Source organism: Vipera berus (assembly GCF_964194415.1).
Source record: "Vipera berus genome assembly, chromosome: 7".
Classification (NCBI taxonomy): domain Eukaryota; kingdom Metazoa; phylum Chordata; class Lepidosauria; order Squamata; family Viperidae; genus Vipera; species Vipera berus.
In genome coordinates, this window is record NC_138209.1 from 1103143 (window position 1) to 1123740 (window position 20598).

Consider the following 20598-nt stretch of genomic DNA (forward strand, 5'->3'; position numbering starts at 1 on the left):
TCTGGCTGTCCGCCTGCTCGGCCTGCGGGCCAGTCACCCTCTGCGCCCGGCCGGCCGAGCGGCTCTTGGCCCGGGGCTCAGCCAGAGTCGGAGAGCTCTTAAAGGGGCAGCCGCACCGCTGAGCAGCCAAGCCAGGCACCCAGCGCCCCCGAGGGATGCTCTGCTCCGTAGGTCGGGTCTGGCAGCCGGGCTGGGCTAAGGGCAGGGAGGGGGGGAGGTTCCTGGCTGGAGTTCACACTTGCATGCGAGCACACACACACACACACACACACACACACACAAACACACACACATTCAGATCCAGCCCAAACAGGAGGCAGTTAACAGAATAAGAGTTGGAAGGGACCTGGGAGGTCTTCTAGTCCAACCCCCTGATCGGGCAGGAGACCCTATACCATTTCAGACCAATGGCTGTCCAGTCGCTTCTTGAAAACTTCCAGGGTTGGAGCATTCACAGCTTCTGGAGGCAGGTGGTTCCACTGGTTAATTGTTCTCACTGCCGGGAAATTCCTCCTTAATGCCAGGCTGCTTCTCTCCTTGGTTTGCTTCTTGTCTGGCCTTCAGGAGCTTTGGAGAAGAGGTTGGCAGAACAACAGAGCTGGAAGGGACCTTGGAGGTCATCTAGTCCAACCCCCTGCTCAAGCAGAAGACCCTCTACCATTCCAGACAAGTGGTTGGTTCTCCCCTTATTCTCCATCCGTTGCTTCTGGTCCTGCCTTCAGGTGCTTTGGAGAAGAGACTGTTCTGTTCCAGCCTACGACCGGCCCTGTTTGTGTGTCGGGGACAACCCCTTTTTCCTTTTTTTACAGTCAACAGGCTGGAAAACCTAACCCAAATTTATTTACAGTTCAAGCAAAAAAGCAACCGAATATTTCCTTCAATAAATGAATCGAAATATCAAACAAGAGTTAAACAGAAGTATCAAGAACAGACCAGGATTCTCTTTGAATGTCTACGAATGGTTGCCTTCAGCAACCAGCCCTGCCCACACCTTCCTCTTTTATTACCAGTCCCAAGGCTTCTCACTGCCTCCTCCTCCTCTCACTGAGTTGCCTCATTGATTTTCTCTGCTCTGCTCTGCTGGGTTGCCTTCTGCTTCTAGCGTCTCTGAACAGATTCAGCTGTGACTCCTCTGAGTCCGACATCTCCTCCTCACACAGCACCTACAACTTCTTAAAGATTGTTTTCACTCTCGGGAAATTCCTCCTTGCTTCTTCTAGGCTGCTTCTCTCCTTGATTAGCTAGCCCACTTCCATCCATGCACACATGCAAAACACACGTGCGTACACAAATATTCAGGTCCAGCCCAACGACCAGGCAGTCGCAGAGGAAAAGCAAACCTCCAGCATTTGCTTTGTTGTGACTGGATTTTTACAGCCAGGCGAGCAAGCGCTTGTGGGGATTTTCAGGCCCCAAAAGAACTTAGCTGGATCCGGGTGTGCTGAAGCCAGCTGCGTTCGTTGATTTACACACAGGCATTAACACATAGGCTGTGCACAATATATTTGTGATTTACACTACCATGTGCGTTAGTTAGCACATAGGCCTTACAGCTGTTCTGCAAGGTCTAAAAGGGCAGCCGATGGCAAAACCGCAACCCAGCCACTCCCACGTGAAGCCCCTGCGATGCTCTTAATAAAAACTATGCTGCAACTGCCACCTGAGGGGGGGGGTCTTCCCATCCTCTCCATTGTCCTAAAGAGCCCAAAATTGGGGGTAACCTGGGGACCAGGCTATCCCCAGAGAAAGGGTTGCCACCAAGTATCCCGTCTCCCTGATGCATTTTTTTTTGTGGGGTGGATGCAGGTGGGCTACTGGACCATCTTCTTGCTAGACCCGGTAGGGAAGGCCACTTGGGAGAAGATCTCCTGGAGAAGGAGCAAAGGTTGGGTCCCAGCCTGACCTCAATGGGCCTGCTGTTCAGGAGGGAGAGGGCCCCAGTCTCTGGCAGCTGACCTCAGGCGAGGTGGGCCTCCACAACGTCCTCCTTTGCTAGACCAGGTAGAAGGATGGAGTCTACCTAGGCCAGGGGTAGGCAACTTTGGCTCTTTTGTGACTTGTGGACTTCAACTCCCAGAACTCCTGAGCCAGCCACGCTGAGGGGAAAGGGAGAGGTTTCCAAGCTGAGCCAGGCCGGCTCAGGAATTGTGGGAGTTGAAGTCCACAAGTCATAAAAGAGCCAATGTTGCCTGCTCCTGGCCTATACACTAAACCAGGGGTCTTCAAACTTGGCCCTTTTATGACTTGTAGACTTCAACTCCCACAATTCCTGAGCCAGCATGGGGGAACTATGACCCCTTCATGACTGCTGGACTTCAACTCCCAGAATTCCTGAGCCAGCCACGCTGAGGGGAAAGGGAGAGGTTTCCAAGCTGAGCCATGCTGGCTCAGGAATTCTGGGAGTTGAAGTCCACCAGTCATAAAAGAGCCAAGGTTGCCTACCCCTGGCCTAGGCCTAGGCTGCTTTATGACATGGACTTCAACTCCCAGAATTCCTGAGCCAGCCACGCTGAGGGGAAAGGGAGAGGTTTCCAAGCTGAGCCATGCTGGCTCAGGAACTCTGGGAGTTGAAGTCCACGAGTCATAAAAGAGCCGAGGTTGCCTACCCCTGCCCTAGACCATTTCAGACAAAATGGCTGCCCAGTCTCTCCTTGAAAACCTCCAGTGCTGCAACTGTGACCTCACAGCCTCCTTTCTGGTGCACCGTCCGTCTCAGAGATCAAGAACATGGGCGGCTTTGCGCCTGGGCCGGGGCTGACCAGGAACAAGAGCAGTGCCCGTTTTCCAAATCCTATTTGAAGACGGCAGCGTCCGGCCTGAAAAGGAGCAGCAGGTGCAAATCCTCCGGCCCCGCGGCTCTCGGACCTTTTCCAAGAGCCAGCCTGGCACGGTCAGCAGAAGGGAAATGTTCCTCTGCTTGACACGGGAGGCGATCCTTAAAAAAAAAATGGAATTTATGCCAGAGATTAGATTTAGTCCTGAGTGACCACAAACAGGATTAATCTAAGTGCAGCCTGTCGGTCAAGTCGTGGGACGCTCTAAACAAAGGGGTGGCTCTCCAAATTTTGCCATTTTAAGACCTGTGGACTTCAACTCCCAGAATTCCTCAGCCAGCCCTGCTGGCTGAGGAATTCTGGGAGTTGAAGTACACAGGTCTTAAAATGGCAAAATTTGGAGCGCCCTGCTCTAAAACCAGGTTGTTGTTTTTAAATTTGGCAACTTGGCAAAAGCGGCTGGGGAATTCTAGAGTTGGGGTCGCCAGGGGTGAAAGTTGCCAAGTTTGAAAATCCCTGCTCTAAACCCAGCCAACTGAGGTTTCAAGTCCCGCCGATCGGCAATATTCTGGGCCATCAAGTCCTCTGGGGTGGGGTGGGGGTGTTGGCCCCAAAACCTGTCCCCGTTTCTATGTTGTAAATCTTTTGCCCTTGTCCAATAAACCTCCGGCTCCCCTTTGGACATTTACATCTGGGCAAGTGGAAGCAATCTGATCCTGGAATTCTGCTGGGCTAGGCTAAAACTAGCATTTGATGCTATGTTGCCGCTGTGACAAATGTGCGAAATAGGACGACAAAATGCCAGTCCAGGCGGGCTAATGAAGCTGCTGAGCAGGAGGAGAAAGGCAGGCAACGGAGTGTGGACAGCCAGCCGGCTTCCTTCTCCCAGTGTAAAGAACGGACGGAAGCAGGACTTAAAATTCCTTTGATCCCATCAGTTGTCGGCGGTGGAAACTCGCGGGGTGCACACCTGAGGTGCACAACTCTGCAAACCGCACAAGGGTGGCCCTCTCTACCGCCCAGAATCAAAAAACGGAGCCGATAAAAAAGCCCAACCCCCGTCGATAGGGCTCGCAACTTGGGCGTCCTCCTGGATTCACGGCTCAGTCTGGAAGACCACATAGGAGCCGTGACCAGGGGGGCCTTTGCCCAGCTTCGCCTGGTGCGCCAGTTGCGGCCCTATCTGGACCGAGATGCCCTACGCACAGTCACTCATGCGCTCGTGACCTCCTGGTTAGACTACTGCAACGCTCTCTACATGGGGCTGCCCTTGAGGACCACTCGGAGGCTTCAGCTGGTGCAGTGCGGCCGCGCGAGTTGTGATGCGGGTTTCCCGATACTCCCATGTAACACCTCTACTCCGCGAGCTGCATTGGTTTCCGGTTGCCCTCCGGGTGAGATTCAGGGTCCGGGATATCTGAGGGAACACCTGCTGCCGGCGTCAACTTCCCTTCGTCCTGTGCGTTCCCACAGGGAGGGCCTTCTCAGGGTGCCGCCGGTCAGAGAGTGTCGGCTTGCGGCCCCCAGGGGGAGAGCATTCTCTGTGGGCGTGCCAGCCCTCTGGAATCAATTACCGGTTGAGCTCCGGATGGCTCCCGACCTTCGCTCTTTCCGCCGTGATCTGAAAACTTACTTATTTGAACAAGCCGGCCTGGTCTAATGGGTTTGGGGTATTTTTAATTTGTAATGTTTAATTATTTATTGTTAGGGCTAGATTAATTTAATCTTATTTTTAATTTTTGTATGTTGTATTTTATTGCCCTGTACACCGCCCTGAGTCCTTCGGGAGAAGGGCGGTATAGAAATAAAATAATAAAATAAAATAAAATAAAATAAATAAACAAACTCTTACAGTAAGAATTTATTTGAGAACTTCCACCGTTATCGGTGGAAAGCAATCAAAAATCACTACACAATTTTAATAGCCTGCTTCTCGGAGGAACAGAAGGCAATACGACATGGAAGTCTCCCGAAAGGAACCAAGTTAAAAAAAAAATAACAACAAAAAACAAAAAAGGAACATAAAACACAAAGAAGCAACTGGACCCTAAATAAAATTTCGCAGAGGCACTTCCCGTCTTCGTATCACGTTAAGCTCTCTTCTTCCGTACCTTCGTTCTCCTCGGCTGTGCTCTTGATCATGAATTTCTGAAAAGGTGGATAAACGTTTGAAGTCTTTCTGACAAATTATAAGAGGGTTTGTTTCCCGCCCCCGCCTCCCCCCCCAAGGCTAATCAGCTGCCCCTTTCGGAGAAACGGAGGCCCAGCGTTCTCGTTTGGTTTTCTTTCCTATCACTTTTATCTGCAGTTTTCCAAGTTTGGCACCCAGGCCTGTACACACAAAACTCCCAGGGCTCTAATCAAGGAGAGCATTTCTGGCTGTGAGGGGTCCTTGCTGCTCTCTGAGCCCCTGGCTGGCTTCCTTGCAGACCTTTCATGACCCAACTAGGGAACCTCATCAGGGCTAGGAGGGAGTGGGTATTGCAAGGGGGGGGCAGGAGGAGGAGGGGGTCCTTCACGCTCTCTGAGCTGGGTGGTTTCCTTGCAGACGTTTCATTACCAAACTAGGTGACATCATCAGGGCTAGAAGGGAGGGGGTTTTGGAGGTGGGAGGAGGACTGTGGGGTCCTCGGTGCTCTCTGAGCTGGGTGGTTTCCTTGCAGACGTTTCATGACCCAACTAGGGAACATCATCAGTGCTAGAAGTGAGCGGTGAGTGAGGAGGAGGACTGTGGGGACCTTGGTGCTCTCTGAGCTGGGTGGTTTCCTTGCAGACCTTTCATGGCCCAACTAGGTCACCTCATCCGTGCTAGTAAGGAGTGGGGTTTGCTGTCAGTTCCTACTCTCTGGCTTGCCCTGTCGGTGACAGTGGGGGTGGTCTTGGGGATTCTTTGGTTGGACTGCTTGCTGTTGGCTTTTTTGGCAGTTTCTTGATTGGGGTCTTGTTCACCTGATGGTTGGTCTGATGTTTAAAAACGTAAAAGGTAAAGGTTCCCCCGCACGCGCGTGCTAGTCGTTTCCAACTCTAGGGGCCGGTGCTCATCTCCGTTTCAAAGCCGAAGAGCCAGCGCTTGTCCGAGGACGTCTCTGTGGTCATGTGGCTGGCATGACTAGATGCCAAAGGCGCACGGAACGCTGTTACCTTCACACCGGAGTGGTCCCTATTTTTCTACTTGCATTTTTACGTGCTTTCGAACTGCTAGGTTGGCAGAAGCTGGGACGAGTAACAGGCGCTCGCTCTGTTACGCGGCACTCGGGATTCGACCCGCCAAACTGCCGACCTTCTGATCGACAGGCTCAGCGTCCTAACCCACTGAGCCACCACATCCCATGTTAACCTGGGGGTTAATCCATGCTGATGGCTGGCGGGGGGGGGGCGCTCTGGGGTCTTTTTGCTCAGGGCTCTACATTAATGGTACCCTTATTCTCAGTCCCTTCCCCAAGGACTCCTAGAATTGCGTCGGCTTTCTCAAAACGGCCAGGGAGTCATCTTGCTCACTGCATAAACCACCAGGACATGGAGACGTTTTCCCTAACCAATGCAGGCGGTTGAGACCTCACCAAGAGATGGGACAGATCTCTTCCAAATCAAGTCACGCTGACTTCAAGCCAAACCCAAACTAGGTTAACTCGTGCTGAGGTTGCCTAGTCTGGGCCGAGCTCAGAGCACGCCCAGCATCCCCCACTTCCACCCTGGGCTACAAATATTCTCCTCTCCGTGTGGTACAACTTGGGGTCTCTGCCTACTCCTTGCAGCTCCCCCTCCTCCGTCCCTTTCAAGGCTTAGACCAAGTTGCTTCCCCGATTAGTAAGGATTTGGGAGACGGTTTAAGAAGCAACCACCTTGCCAGCTTCTTCAGGAGTGGTTGAAAAAAAGCAGTTTAAAGGCGGCAGCGGCAAGAAAGAAAAACAGGAAACCTCCTGTCGAATACATTGCTGGGATATGTACCGGCAATCCTCGACTTAACAACAGTTCATTTAGGGACCATCTGAAGTCACAGTGACTTTTTTCAGGTACGACCCTTGCAGCCTCCCCGCGGCCACCTGATTTGCACACTCAGATGCTGTGACCTTTGCTGTGCCCCAAGGTCATGTGATGCCCTTTTGTGGGCTTCTGACAAGCTAAGACAAGATGGGAAGCCCAGATTCGCTTAACAACCAACTTTACAACTGCGGGGATTCACTTCGCAACTTCGGCAAGAAGGCGGCGTAAAATGAGGCAAAGCTCGCTTAACAAATGTCTCGCTTAGCGAGGTAAGTCCTGGGCTCGAGGGCGGTCGTTCAGTGGGGGACGAGCTGTGGTCAAGTTACGGGGATCTTTTGAACCCCTCAGGGCTTTCTCCTTGGGCCCAGGGGTGGGCAACCTTGGCTCTTTTACGACTCCCGGATTTGGCCAGCCCTATCCTAAAGACCCCGGTAGAAAGAATCTTTCCTGGAGGGATCCTGGGGGGATCCTGGCCCAGGGGCGCTGCAGGGAGCAGGGGGTTTACGCTCGGTTGAGGAGGCGGCCCCACTCAACGCCCCCCTTGGGCGCCTCTGCCAGGAGGGGAAAGCGCTACCTCCATCTTCTGCTGGTGAAGCTGGGACAGGCAGTGGCTCTTCATGGATTCCTCGTCCACACAGAAGCAGGAGCAGATCTGGCAGAAGTAGCCCGCTTTGGGGACCAGGAAATCTAAATCTACATTTAGGAGGCGACAAACAAAACAAATTAGATCTTGACAAGGACCATTTCAGTTCAATCCTTTCAATCCTTGTTTATTAAGTCCGCCGGGCTGCCCACCTCAACACAAGGCTGCCTAAACGGCGCAAGAAGTGCCCGGATGCTTATTTTTACCTCCCCCCCCACCCAGCTTTTCTTGTTTGCAATTATCACCAATTATCACTTTCAATTATTTCCTAAACCAGTGGGTAGGCAACCTTGGCTCTTTTATGACGCGTGGACTTCAACTCCCAGAATTCCTGAATTGAAGCCCATGAGTCATAAAAGAGTCAAGGTTGCCTAAACCAAGAAATATGCAAAGCGCCATTCTCCTTCCATTTCTGCTTCCTGCCCTCGGCGTTCGGGGGATGTCTTAGAGCACCCTAACCGTCTAGTCTTTGAAGTGGGGGGGGGGGCACCCAGAAAACCTGCCCTGACAGCTCAGAGATTCGAAGTATAGTGAAGACAGACGAGCAGAGATGAAGCCATTCTCTCTGCAAGCGACCCCCGCCGAACACAATGACGGCTTTCCGTTTCAGGCTAGGCTGTCCCAAAGGCCTACCTTTCAGCTGGCTTGCCGCCTTCGGCTTCTCTGCGGAATCTACTTTTCTTTGTTTAGTTTCCGGTGGTTCACCCTCGGATTCCGTCCGATCTACAAGAGGGACGTTCGGATTAGCAAAGCAGGGTAACTGATCCGTTGGCTGCCCATCGTGCCACACACGTTGCATACGTGGCTTGTCTCTGAGGAGTGGCTGCCCGCCCGCAGATGACCAGGCTGAGCCCCAGGGAAGGAGGGATCAAGCGGGTCATCGATCTCGCGTCCCTTCATATCCCCAAGCGATCGAAGCCCAGGCCACCGGACTTGAATCCCACTGAGTCTCATCTACGGCCAGTTGGTCACATTTCAGATTCTTGTAGAGTGCAGGCAATAAACCTGTATCTGCTTGAACCGCTGTGGCTCCTGAATTCCGGCCTCTCCTTGCGTCTTGCTTCTCCAAGCTTCAGGTTTATTGATATATTTATTTATTTAGAGAATGTGACTCTAGGCAGCTTAATAAAAAATAAAAACCCCATGTACGACAATAAAAATAACACACACACACCCCGGCGACAGCAATCCATCAAATAAGCCACCTGATGGACTCCCTCCCACTCAGGCCGAGTGGGCAGAACCGGGTCTTCGGGGCCTTGCGAAAGAGTGTCACAAGCGGGGACCAGGCCAATCTCTGCGGGGATGAAGCCACCACGGAGAAGGCCCTTCTCTTGGGTCCCGCCAGATGGACCTCCTCAAGAGGAGGCACCCGTACTATTCCCTTCCTCCTTGCTCTAGCGCACGGGTCGGCAGCCCGCGGCTGTGGAGCCGTATGCAGTTCTTACAGCCTTCTCCTGCAGCTCCCAATCGTCCTCTGCCATTTGCAGAGAAAGAGACAGAGACAGGCACTTGCACTTCCCTTCTCTCTCTCTCTCTGTGTCCGTGTGTGTAAAAAAGAGAGTGGCTTCACCCTGTTCACAAGCTGACAAGCTTATGGGTGGGGCTCCTGCCTTTGCTGCGTCTCCGCAGGAAGCAGCAGAAAGCAGAAGCTCTCTCTCTCTCACACACACACACACTCTCACACTGAGTGGGGGAAGTGGACTGGCAGACCAAGGACAGGAGAGCCAGCCCAATAAGAATGTGTGTCAGCTTGTCGGAGAACAGCGTGAAGCCAGCTTACCAGGTGAGCAGAAGATTGGAGAGAGAGGGAGGGAAAGAGAAGGAGGGAGGGAGAGAGAACTCATGCACAGCAGCCTCTGTTTCTTTTTAATTAAACTCTTCAATCAAGCTCTCCCCCTTGCGCGCGCGGGTTTTGCGGCTCCCAGTGTTTTTTCCCCCCTGGGAAACGGGTCCAAGTGGCTCTTTGAGTGTTTAAGGTTGCCGACCCCTTCTCTAGTGAGTCAGGTGGATACAAGTGGGAAATGAGGGTCCTTCAAATAACAGGGAGGGAGCCACCACAGAGAAGGCCCTTCTCCTAGGTCCTGCCAGATGGACATCCTCAAGAGAGGGGACCCATTACGTCCCCTGTCTCCCCGCTCTGGCGGGTCAGGGGGGATGTAGCTGGGAAAAGAGGCACCCTTACCGACCGACGGCTGGTCCTCCTGCGAACCGCTCCTCTTGCCGCAAGCCTGCTCCTTCTGGTTCGCAACCGGCTCTGCCAAGAGAAGGGGGCACGTTTAGGTTCTCGGTCTGCTCACCGAGCGTCCGCTGCTGTCCGTATCCAGGGCGATGCCCTTCCTACCTGTGGACGGCTGCTTGCCACCTGACTCAGATTCCGCCGCTGGGTCTGTTTGCTCCACGTCTTGTCCTTCCTCTTTTTCTTTACGCTCTAGCTCGGCCTCTTCCCTGTCTAGGTCTACCTCCTCTTCCACTTTGGGGTCCTGACTTTGAGGATCCTCCAGCTGGTCTGCCGATGCTTCCTCTTCCAGCAGTTCGTCCAAAGCACTCTCCCTCGGCTCCGGCAAGGGGTCGACCGGAATTTTAACGTTTTCTAATTCGGCAGAAAACGGGACGTCCCGCTCGGCTCCTTCCTCTTCTTCCTCCGCTGCTGTTTTGGTCGCTTCTTTCCATTTCCCGTCGGTGGACGGGCCGGGTTTTTCTTCCTCTTCCTCCTCTTCGCTGCCCACCTCGTCCACGGTAACAAAAGTAAACTCTTCTTTCAGCCGGTTGAAGTCTTCCAGGAAGTCTTCGTCTTCTTCGGTCACTTCGTCTAATGTCATCAAGGGCTGGTCGTCGCTGTCCTCGTGAATCTCGTCCACCGTGACTAAAATGCTCGGGTCGTCTGGGATCTGGGAAGAGAGAAAATCCCCGGCGTGCTCAACCCCGGCTTTTCCCTCTTCTTTGCCTTTGAGCATCTCCTCATCCTTGAAGTGGGAAAGCTCGTTCAGGGGAAGCTCTTCCACCTCTCCGATCTCGTCCACCGTCAACAAAGGCTCCGTTTTCAGATCCGGTTCGCTCTCCTCGGACGCAAAAGGCTCCTTGGCCATCTCCGGCGGAGCGACGTCCTCTTGCTCGGAGATCTCGTCCAGAGTCACCAGTGACTGGGGATCTTTCATATCGTCGATCAGCTCCTCCTCTTCGTTGACTTCGTCCACCGTGACCATACCCTGGGCGTCGGTCATGGCTTCCAAGCTCAGGAGCTCTGCCTGGCCCATCCCACCTTCGTCTTCTCCAATTTCATCCAAGGTCACGAAGGAGACCTCGGTCTCGGGCGCGGCCTTGGCCTTCTTTCTCTTGGAGCTCGGCTCACAGGGAAGGTTTTTCTTCGGGGGCTCCTTCCTTTTGCCCCTCGTGGGGTTCCTCCTAGGCTGCGGAGACTCCACTTCATCGACAACTTCATCCATGGTGACAAACTCATCCAAATTAAATGGAAAAAGCTCCTCCTCCTGAAGAAAGGGAGAAAAAAAAGGGGGGGGAGCCACAGTTTTACACCATACGATTTGTAAAGGACGTAGAGACACACCTGATTGTGGCCGATATTAAAAGTAAAGGAAAAGGAAAAAGAAAGTGTGAGGGAAACAGTCAGGGGATGCTTTAGAACAGGCATAGGCAACCACGACAACCTTACTACCTGCAGACTTCAACTCCCAGAATTCCACAGGATGTGAGGTTGCCACAGTTTGCCCACCCTTGCTTTAGAAGGTGATCTGGAATGAAGGAGACCTTTCACAGGTTCAAAGAGGCATATAAGCCGCTTGTTTGTCATTTTCGGAGTCTGTTTCTGTCACTATTTTTTTTTATTTTTCTTAATCCCATTTATATCCCGCCCTTCTCCGAAGACTCAGGGCGGCTTACAATCTAAAGCACGAATCAATGTGCTTAGCAATATTTATGACATTTGTGTCCACATTTTAATGGTCAAGAGCCAGTTAGGGTCATGGCTAGAAAGAGGGAGATCCAAGTTCTGCCTTGGGTGTGAAACCAACTGGGTGACCTTGGGCCAGTCCCTCCCGCTCAGCCCTAGGAAGGAAGAAATGGCAAACCGCTTTAAAAAAAAAATCTGGGCTAGAAAATTGCAGGAGTCAGAATTGACTCGCAGGCTCCCCTCTCCCCAAAGTTAATTGCTAAAAAAACAACAACTCTGGAGTGGAATAGGCAGAGTTCTGGGAAAGTCACTTCCACCCAACTGCCACAATTCACTTCTCAGGAAAAAATACTTTTCCTAGAAGTAGCTAACAGTGAAGTTAAAAGAGTAGGGCTCCTCAATTATTAATCGCCGAGTTAACCATTTGGATTCAGTTTTGGGAAGAGTTTAGGACAATCTTGGCCCGTTTATGACTTGTGGACGTCAATTCCCAGAATTCCTCAGCCAGGCACGCTGCTCCTCTGCTAAGCAGGAGAGGGGAGAAGACGGAGCAAGATTCGGAATGGGTTGCAATGGGGTCCCAGGTAGGCACCAGGGACTAGCCCCTTGGAATGACAAGCTGCCTTGAGTCTTCATTGACAAAGCCTGGCTCTTTGGTTTTCTCCCAGGCTGTTCTAGAATTGGGGAGGGGGAAGATTTGTTTTATTAATTAAACAAATCTACGTGGCCACCCAATTCAACACTGACTTACCACAGGGGTCTCCAACTTTGGCAACTGGGAATTCTGGGATTTGAAGCCCACAAGTCATCAAAGGGCCAAGTTTGAAGACCCCTGGTTTAGGCACATGGTCAACAACTCCTTTAAAAAGATAGCTGGGGAATTCCAGCCCATCAGTCTTCAAGCTGCCCAGTTTGGAGTCCCAGGCCCTAAGGGCATTCCCACGTATCAATACCCGGGGTTACAGGAACCGTGTTCATTGGCTGGCTTACCTCTTTGGGTTTGGGACTGCTTTTAGAGGCTCTGGTATTTCTCCCAGCAGACACCTGTGGGGAGGGAAGGAAATTGAAAGACGGTGAGCAATTAAGGCCGTGGCCTTGCGGGCACAATTAACCAGCACGTCAGAAAAAGTGGTATTCTTTACACGCCACAAGTTGAAACCGTGCCAATCGTTTCCAAGACCCGAGTACTCGGCGCTCCAGTGGCTTTTTATGGGTAACTTATCTGACTCCAGGATCATCGAGTCTACGCGAAGCAGTCGGGATGCCCCACGAGAAGCCGCACCTCGGAACAGGGGAATCTCAGGAGCCGCCATGGGAGGGAGGAAGGAACGAACACACACACCGCGTGTCCGTTCGGGAACTGCACTGCGAAGAGCCGGCTCTTTCCTCCCTTCCGCCAAACGCATCCAGGTCGAGCACTTCCAAACGCACCTCCCAACCGGCGCGGTGTGGCACCAACCGCTTGCGTGGCGCCACCGGACGCAACCGCGTACAGGGGGAGGGAAGGGACGGGGACTCGCTCAAGGTCTGGAAGAAGCGTCAAGGTTAGGGGGCCAGCCAGTGCTTTATCCCCTCCTCACCTTATTGCCGCCGGCATCCCGCTTGAGGTTGGAGGGTCTACTTTCTGGCTCTCGGCTCTGCTTTGGACTCCCCTTGGTCTCCGCCGGGGGGTCCTTGTCTTGCTGCGAGGAGCTCTTCCCAGTGCCTAACGCAACCACCACCACCGAACTCATGCTTAGCTTAGATTTGGCGCTATCTGGGACGCCGGACCGACCGTTTGCGGGTTTTGGCTGACTCGGCTGTTTCGGCGACGGCGTCTTCTCAGCCGGCCCTTGGCTCTTGGCGACCGGCTTGCCGGCTGGCTTCTCCTCTTTCCTTCGAGCCGAAAGTCTCGAAGCCTTGGGTGGGTTGGAAGCCTTCAGGACCGTTTTGCTGAGCGAAGCGGCCTCTGGGTTGGCTACCGTCTCTGCCTCCGACGTGCTCGCTTTGCAGGATTCCTCGGCTTGGGCTTGTCCCGGCCCTTTACCCTGCGGTGTCTTTGGCACAACGTGCTCGGGGTTCTGCACCTTGGCGCTCTCTTCTGGGGTCTTTCCCAGTTTAGCTTCTTCAGCCTTCAATACCAGGTTTTCAGGGAGCTTCTCCAGGGTCACTTCAACCCTGGCCAACTGCAGCTGAAACTTTTCCTTTAGGTTTTCCTTCGTTTCCGCCCCTGCCGGCTCTGCTGCTACCTCCACCTTCGCTTGAGAAGCGGCAGAGGGGCCCTCCGACTCGTCCTCCGTCTTCACCTGAAGCCTGGGAGCCGGGGTTTCTGCTAACCCCACGCTGGCTTCGCTACGGTCTGCTGCTGGAGACGTGGGCCTGTCGGCGGACAGCATATCCGTGCTTGGCATTTCTTCCAGGGCGGCCTGTGTGGGGCCCGGCCCCAAGTCTGCACTTGTGCCTTCTTCCGTGGCCGAGGCAGAGAGGGCTCTGGCGGTTTCTTCTTTCGAGGCGGCGTGCGCTTCTCCCGCTTTCCCAGGAGGAGGAGGAGGAGCTACCTCCTCGTTTGCCTTCTCTCCATCCGACGGAGAGGCCTTTCTCGGCAGTTCCTGCTCAGAATCGTCAGTCCCCTTTTCTTCCTTTTTCACAGCGGAGGACAAAGCGCAGGCTTCTTCGGATTGCCTTTCCGATGACTCAAAATCCTCGCCTGTGCTCGGAGTCCCAAGCCCAAAGTCTTCCTTTAACGCTTTTGAGTCTTCTTCCGAGTCTTCGGTCTTCAGGGGCTCGGAAGCCACTTCCCCTACCATCTTCTGGCTACCCAAGTGCTGCGTCTCTGTCTCTGGAAAGGCCTCTGAATCGGAGCCGCGGTCTTCCGTGGCCTCCGTGGGAGGAACGGCGGATGGGTGCACCACTCCTGATCCTTCGGGAATTGCTTTCAAGTCAGGGCTAAATGCATTTAAAAAAACAGAAGAAATCAAGCTAGGTTGAGAACGCCACAGTTATTAATTAGCTCTTGAGGCCAACGGCTGGGATTTCCTGCAGCATGATGGCTTAGCATGGGGAGATCTTAACTTATCTCACTACCCTCGGTGTAAGCGTGGGTGAAACGCTTCTTTCTTAAGTTACCTCCCATCGTGGCAGGCAACCTCAGGGGTTCTTGGAAGCTGACTAGGGAAATGCTCTGTTGACCCAAGAGCTGAAGATCAGAACTTGGCCGGGGGGGGGGGGAAACAGACATATAAACACACAGAGAACCTGTGCTGAGGTTGTGGATGGGTTATTTAAACTGAAAACAAGAAAGATTTAATAGTTTGTCCACAGGACCAGCAGGCTGTCCCTAAGGAACCAAAATGAGCCAGGACACTTCCACGGGGAAGGGAAATATCCACATGCAAAAGGCTATGCTTGAGTGTAGTCCAAGTGTCTAACAGCTCCCAAAGAAATCTGAATTACAAGACAATGTATACACAGGAGTTTACACAGGATTTTTTTTTTCAAAAATATAAGCAGTTTCAACAGCTCTGTCTGAGAGCCTATCTTGTTTATTTATTTTCCAACTGTTTTCAGCCAAATAAATGACTTCCGGAGATCTATAAAGAGATCTTCCATTTCCCTCCCACACCCCGCCCCCTTTGGGACAATCGTATGCCGTTATCTACGATTTCAAGGACAGGGTCTTTAAATCCAGCTTGGATTATTTAGGGAAGGGGGCTGGAGTGTCAATATCACTACAACGGATGATGACAGGACACCCAAACTGGGTCACGGACAGGAATTGTCATTTGTAGGGCCGACACAAAGAAACACGAAGCCACAGAATAGTAGACAATTGTGTGTGTGTGTGGGGGGGGGAGGAACTCAAGTTCTCCTCAGAATCAGTAAGAGAAAACAGGAATGTACTAATTGCAAACTTTACAGGCCTTTGTCATCGCAGGAAAAGTTTTCATAATCTTCTGCAAAAAAAATATATAAAAAATGGTAACGGGCAGAGCCCTGCAAAGCGGGGCCAATTTTAGAAGATCCAAGGTTTTGTCGCTAACAGAGGCTGAGAAACTGTGGTCTTTCAAATGAGGACTGGCTTTTCCAACAGCCAGGAAAGAAAAGGAGACCATGAGGGGAAAAAAACCCAGAAAGATGGAGTAAAGAGCAGAGGTCAGACTGACCCCGTTTCCGAACAAACTTACTCAAGATTAAATCAAAATCTCTTTAGGCTTTGGCTGGGACTTTTGAGCTGTGCGCCTCCATTCAATGGTATTGATATTCTACAGGCGTAGCGTTCAATCCTAAGAGATATCCTTCCAAAAGAAGTAACTTACGTAACTGTTTAGGTGGAAAGGGGCTGTAAGACCGTGTTAACTATAAATAGCCATAAAAATAAATTACACTGAATTTCTTTTTCTGCTGGAAAAAAGGATGAAAAAGTTGTTTGAAGCCCATTCAATCGTCTCCTTAATCAAAGGGGGCTATTACTCGTAAGCAACCTGCCGAAAATATTTCAAATAGCTTTCGAGGAATACGGGAATTGGACTTAATTCACTCAGGAGCAGAAGAATGCTATTTTAAGACCCGGGGGGGGGGGGGGGGAACAAACTTGGCCGTTTGGATGCCTCAGAAATCCAAAAGCTCTTGCTGTAACGAAGTACAACAAAACCAGGATTCGTAAGCAAGAAAGGTAACGTGTTGGAAGAAGTATGGGGGGGAAAAAATCGGGAAATAAAAATAAAGCTGCAGAAACTTGACAGGTCCTCTTGATTTCAGGGAGCGTTAAAAACAGCTTATTCCGCAGTGGGGCTCGGGCACTAAGGCAGCTCCTCTCTTCGGACTACTGAGGAACTGAATGAAAAGGACAAACGACAGTTTGGAAGTCAAAAGGGCAGCCTCCAACTTAACAGAATAACAGAGCCGGAAGGGGCCTTGGAGGTCTTCTAGTCCAACCCCCTGCTCAGGCAGGAGACCCTAGACCGTTTCAGACAGGAGGCGGTCCATTCCCTTCTTAAAAGCCTCCCGTGATGGAGCACCTGAGACAAAATATTCAGGACAGCTGCCAGGTCCCCTCATTGAGAAGAGGATCTGCTCACGTTTGCATCACCTGTCGTAATGGCCAGCAAGCCTGCCTGATCAGCTGCAAAGACATAAATATAGTTTCCCCCCCCCCCAAAAAACCCACCCCAAACTATCGATAAGAACAAGGCAATAGGGAAAAATTAGCTTGCTTTCTGCGTTCCGTAGCCTGAAAGGTTTTCTTGCTTTCATTTTTATCAGTATAAGGAGCACCATTTATAACAGGATGTCCAACCTTGGCCACTTGAGGCCCTGTGGACTTCAACTCCCAGAATTCCCCAGCCAGCAAAGCTGGCTGGGGAATTCTGGGAGTTGAAGTCCACAGGGCCTCAAGTGGCCAAGGTGGGACACCCCTGCTTTGTAAGTTAACACAGAGTTTCTTCCATTTTAAATTGAAATGTCTGGAAAAAAAATAGTTTAAAAAGTTAACACCTCTGAGCACCTCACAGCCGTACTGCTCCCTCCCTTTGACAGAACAGGCAGAAAAAAGACAATAAAAACACGAAGCTGTTTTAGGAAGAGTCACCCTGGAGTGCCCGCCGTTTAACCCAGAAATCCAAACGTTTTCTGATGGGAAAAGAGACCGTCGTGCCCAAGCCAGTGTTCTCCATAGGCAATGTGCAGAGATCCATCAACAACTCAAGAGGCTGGATGCGTATAAGTAAGTACTCTAAAAACAGTATTTTATTAGTTATGATAAAATAAAATACACAAAACCTGCTCCAGGTCTACATCACAATATAGTTAGCGAACACCACAGATATCGTTTTCGAAGCTGCTGGTTGCCTAAAGTACATTTATTTTAAATGCGTATCTACAATATAGATAGATAGATAGATAGGTAAGTTATATTTACGTCTCTCGAGTAAGCTAGGGAGGAGATGGGTTTGGGGTTACAAAGGCCATTTTCAAAGGAAAATATTCCTTCATCGTGCATTAAAGTATCTTTGTTCCTTTACTGGTCTATTTATAAATATGTAAATTAAGTCCCAATACAGCTATTTGAATTTTGTGTTACCTCTCCAGAGTTTGTAGTGTTTTCAACCCCAGAACGTAATTTAGCACTCGGCACATTTTAGAGGGTGGCAGCCCAGGTTGTGACCTGCTGGGCTGCATTCAAATGATAAAAGTCACATATCCCAGGTCCCAAGCCAACCGACTTAGTAGTAAAATGAACCACGTTAACCAAAGGTGTGGAAAGGCACCAGGATTTTTTTAAAAAGCACTGGCACTCAAAAATATAGGTCGGATACCCGCAACGATTATTGGGTGGTGGTGTCACTCCTCAGGGCTCACTTGTGTCCCAGGAACAAAAGACAATTGAGACGGATGAACGGATCTGCATGCGTGTATTCAAAAGGCCATTTATTCTTTCAACGGCTGTAGTTTCATGCCAAGGTCCAGACTGGGGCAAAGCAAGGAGGGAAATGGCAGGGATCGCTTCTAAAAAGCCAGAAGTCAGGGCTTAGCACAAAAGGGGAAAGTGAGAATTATGTTTCTTCCGTATTTAAATCTCTCGCATCCCATCCCCACACCTACCCTCACACACACACACACACACACACACACACACACAAATACACGCACCCACTTTGGATATCAATGAAAAAATACCTCTCTTGGCTTGCATCTTGGTTTTTCACTTCTTTTTTTACAGCATCAGCCTGTTAAAAAAAGTTCAGCTGTTTGATATGCAAGAAACAATACCACAGTGTGGCTGCCTGTACCAGGGGTGTCAAACTTGCAACGTCACGTGACGTTTTTTCCCCCCATGGCCGGCGATGGAGTGGGCACGTTTTCGGCATGACGCATCCGGCCGGCGGGCCGACAGTTTGACGCCCCTGGCCTAAAGGCAAAAGCTGGAAAATCACTGTTAATTTTGTACAAATTCCGGTTATAAATTCTGCAAGCTACGCTCCATTCTACCGTAATTTGCAACCCTGCTCGGATGGCGAATTTCCAGACAGCTGTTTCTCAATCATCCTTCACCTGGCAGCAACAACAACAAGAAGAAACCCCTGGCTCCTGCCCACCCACAGGTTGTCATTAAAAATCACAAGCGTTCTCAGTATTCAAAAACCATCCTTGGATATGTCAGGCTGCAAACTAATTCACAACAAAGAGGCCAAATAAGTGAAGAGGACTTACAGCTGCGGGTTCTATTCTGGGCGAGCGTGAAATAGTCAGCTGGACTTCTCCCAAACTGTAGGGATACCTTTTTAAGAAGCGACACATGGAGGCTGCTGACTCGGCACTGTTCAGCTGGAGAACCGCCTTGAAAATTCAAAAGGGCAGAAAAATCAACAGGGAAGCCTCTGGACTTGCAGCAAAAGCGGCGTTTCTTCAAGGGGAGCGTGGGAGGGGGACACTGCCTTCCCACCAGCCCCTTGACAGGAGGGTGGGAATCTCTTTAAAGACCAGCTCCCGGTTTTTCAGCTCTTTAAAAAAAGTTTTTAAACACTCCCCCGACCTGACCAGGAGCGTGCCTTGAAGCCGAGGGACAGAATACACCGATAGCCCTCAGCTCACAACCGCTCATTTAGTGAACATTGGAAGTTATTAACAACGCTGGGGGGGGGGGAGTGACTCGGGACCCTTTTTCACACTTGGGACTGTGGCAGCAAAATTGGGACACTTGTATTGAAGACGCTTGCCGTGCCCCGGGGTCAGGCGATCCCCTTTTGCGACCTTCTGACAAGCAAAGTCAACAACCGTGTCACTAACAACTGCGGTGATTAACAAGCGGCGGCAAGCAAGGTGGTAAAATGGGACGGAACTCACTTTTAACTACCGTCCTGCTTAGCAATGGGCTAGGTCCCCTGTAGTGATTTGTCAAGCTAGGCTATCCTGTAAGGGCCACCTCTGGCACGGCCAGGCACGAAAGAGCAGGCCCGCGCCGGTTTATTGCTAACAGGGATCTTCCCAACTCATGGCTGGCCCCTGCTTGGAGTTAGATACGGACCAATGGAACGGAAGGGAGGGCTGGCTACGTTAAGGATGCTAAGCCGAGCCCCCTTCTTCGCTCTGCCCTCCTTCCTCCCACAGGTGCTGCACTCCCCCTTTGTAGAAAGCAAAGGTCACCTTGTTCTTATTAGTGATCACCATGTAATGGTCCACTCGTCCGAAGCGGAGGCCGACGCAAAGGATTTCAAGCTCGGAGTAGCCCCCGTCTGGCAGGTTCCCCAGGTGCACAAACTGGGTGTAGAGCGTCTCCGTGTTCACCTGGTGGGAAGGCAAGGCGAGAGGGCAGAATGGGCCCGGGGGGTGGTGGTGGTGTTCCTTGATTCGAGTCAACCCGTCCTTCGGAAGACTCCTCCTCAGCTGAACCAGAAGCCCAGCCTCTTCTGCACCTTCTTCCTTGGCAGCGCACGGCTCTGCGGGAATCTGCCGCTCCTCCCAACTCGTTTCCATGATTAAAGCCGTTATTGGTTGTCCTCACACAATTACTTCTGAGGGGGGACCGAGGCCGAAAACGCTCTAGACTACTACACTGTCCACCCTGAATCGGCAGGCGAGTTTCCTGCTGCCTGTATCCTCAACACACGCAACAATTCCTTTTTTAATCAATACTTTCCAGATGCAGGAGATGGACTATTTCACAGTCGTCCCCCCCTCTAACAAGAAAAAATCTGTTTTGCTATTTTTGTAACCCCTTTCTCTACCCCAAGGGCCCAGGCTGAGTAACAACATACTAAGGAAGAACTCTGGTTACTTACGTCTGGATTGGCGTCTTTAATCATCGTAGTAAATATAATCTCCTAAAAAAGAAAGGGCCAAGAAAATTTAAGCAATTTATCGATTTACAAAGTCTCCCTTCATCACCCATCTTCTGCTGCCAATCTTCTTAGTCTGTCAACTTCCAGGTCCAACTCGGGGTGCTGGCTGTCACCTTCAGAGCCCTGCTTGACCGGGGATGAGGGTCTTTGACGGACCACATCCCCCTGACCCACCAGAGTGGGGAGGCAGGGGGTGTTGCAAGTCCCCAAGAAGGGCCTTACTTGGTGGGGGCTCCCTCCCTGGTGAACATCATCCCTGCAGAGGTGAAACTGGCTCCTACTCGGACACTCTCTCGTAAGACCCTGAAGATGTGGTCCTGTCAAAGGGCTTGGGGGCCCCAGGGTGACACAGAGCCCAAGAGCTCATTTAATTGTTGTCCTCAGAGGGGTGTGTGTGTGGGGGGGGAAGGTGTTATTGCTTTTTTATTGTCCTTGTATTAGGCTTTTATTCTTGTAAGCCGCCCGAAGTCACTG

At 51.4% G+C, this 20598-nt stretch overlaps 1 protein-coding gene across 3 annotated transcripts in view; it reads right to left on the reverse strand.

Annotated features, from left to right (window-relative positions):
- Positions 1-4620: 4620 nt before the first annotated feature.
- The window catches only part of ZNF638 (zinc finger protein 638), a 40763-nt gene continuing 24785 nt past the window's right edge, over positions 4621-20598 (reverse strand). For all 3 annotated transcript variants that reach the window (XM_081332291.1, XM_081332290.1, XM_081332289.1), the window contains 11 exons: positions 20065-20106; positions 19430-19570; positions 18497-18622; positions 17963-18012; positions 12889-14233; positions 12299-12352; positions 9746-10889; positions 9587-9658; positions 8035-8124; positions 7333-7451; positions 4621-4922 (listed from right to left, as the gene is read on the reverse strand). In XM_081332291.1, the coding sequence (XP_081188417.1) occupies positions 4860-4922; positions 7333-7451; positions 8035-8124; positions 9587-9658; positions 9746-10889; positions 12299-12352; positions 12889-14233; positions 17963-18012; positions 18497-18622; positions 19430-19570; positions 20065-20106 (3246 nt within the window). In that variant the 3' untranslated portion in view covers positions 4621-4859. The remainder of the gene's footprint in view (positions 4923-7332; positions 7452-8034; positions 8125-9586; positions 9659-9745; positions 10890-12298; positions 12353-12888; positions 14234-17962; positions 18013-18496; positions 18623-19429; positions 19571-20064; positions 20107-20598) is intronic.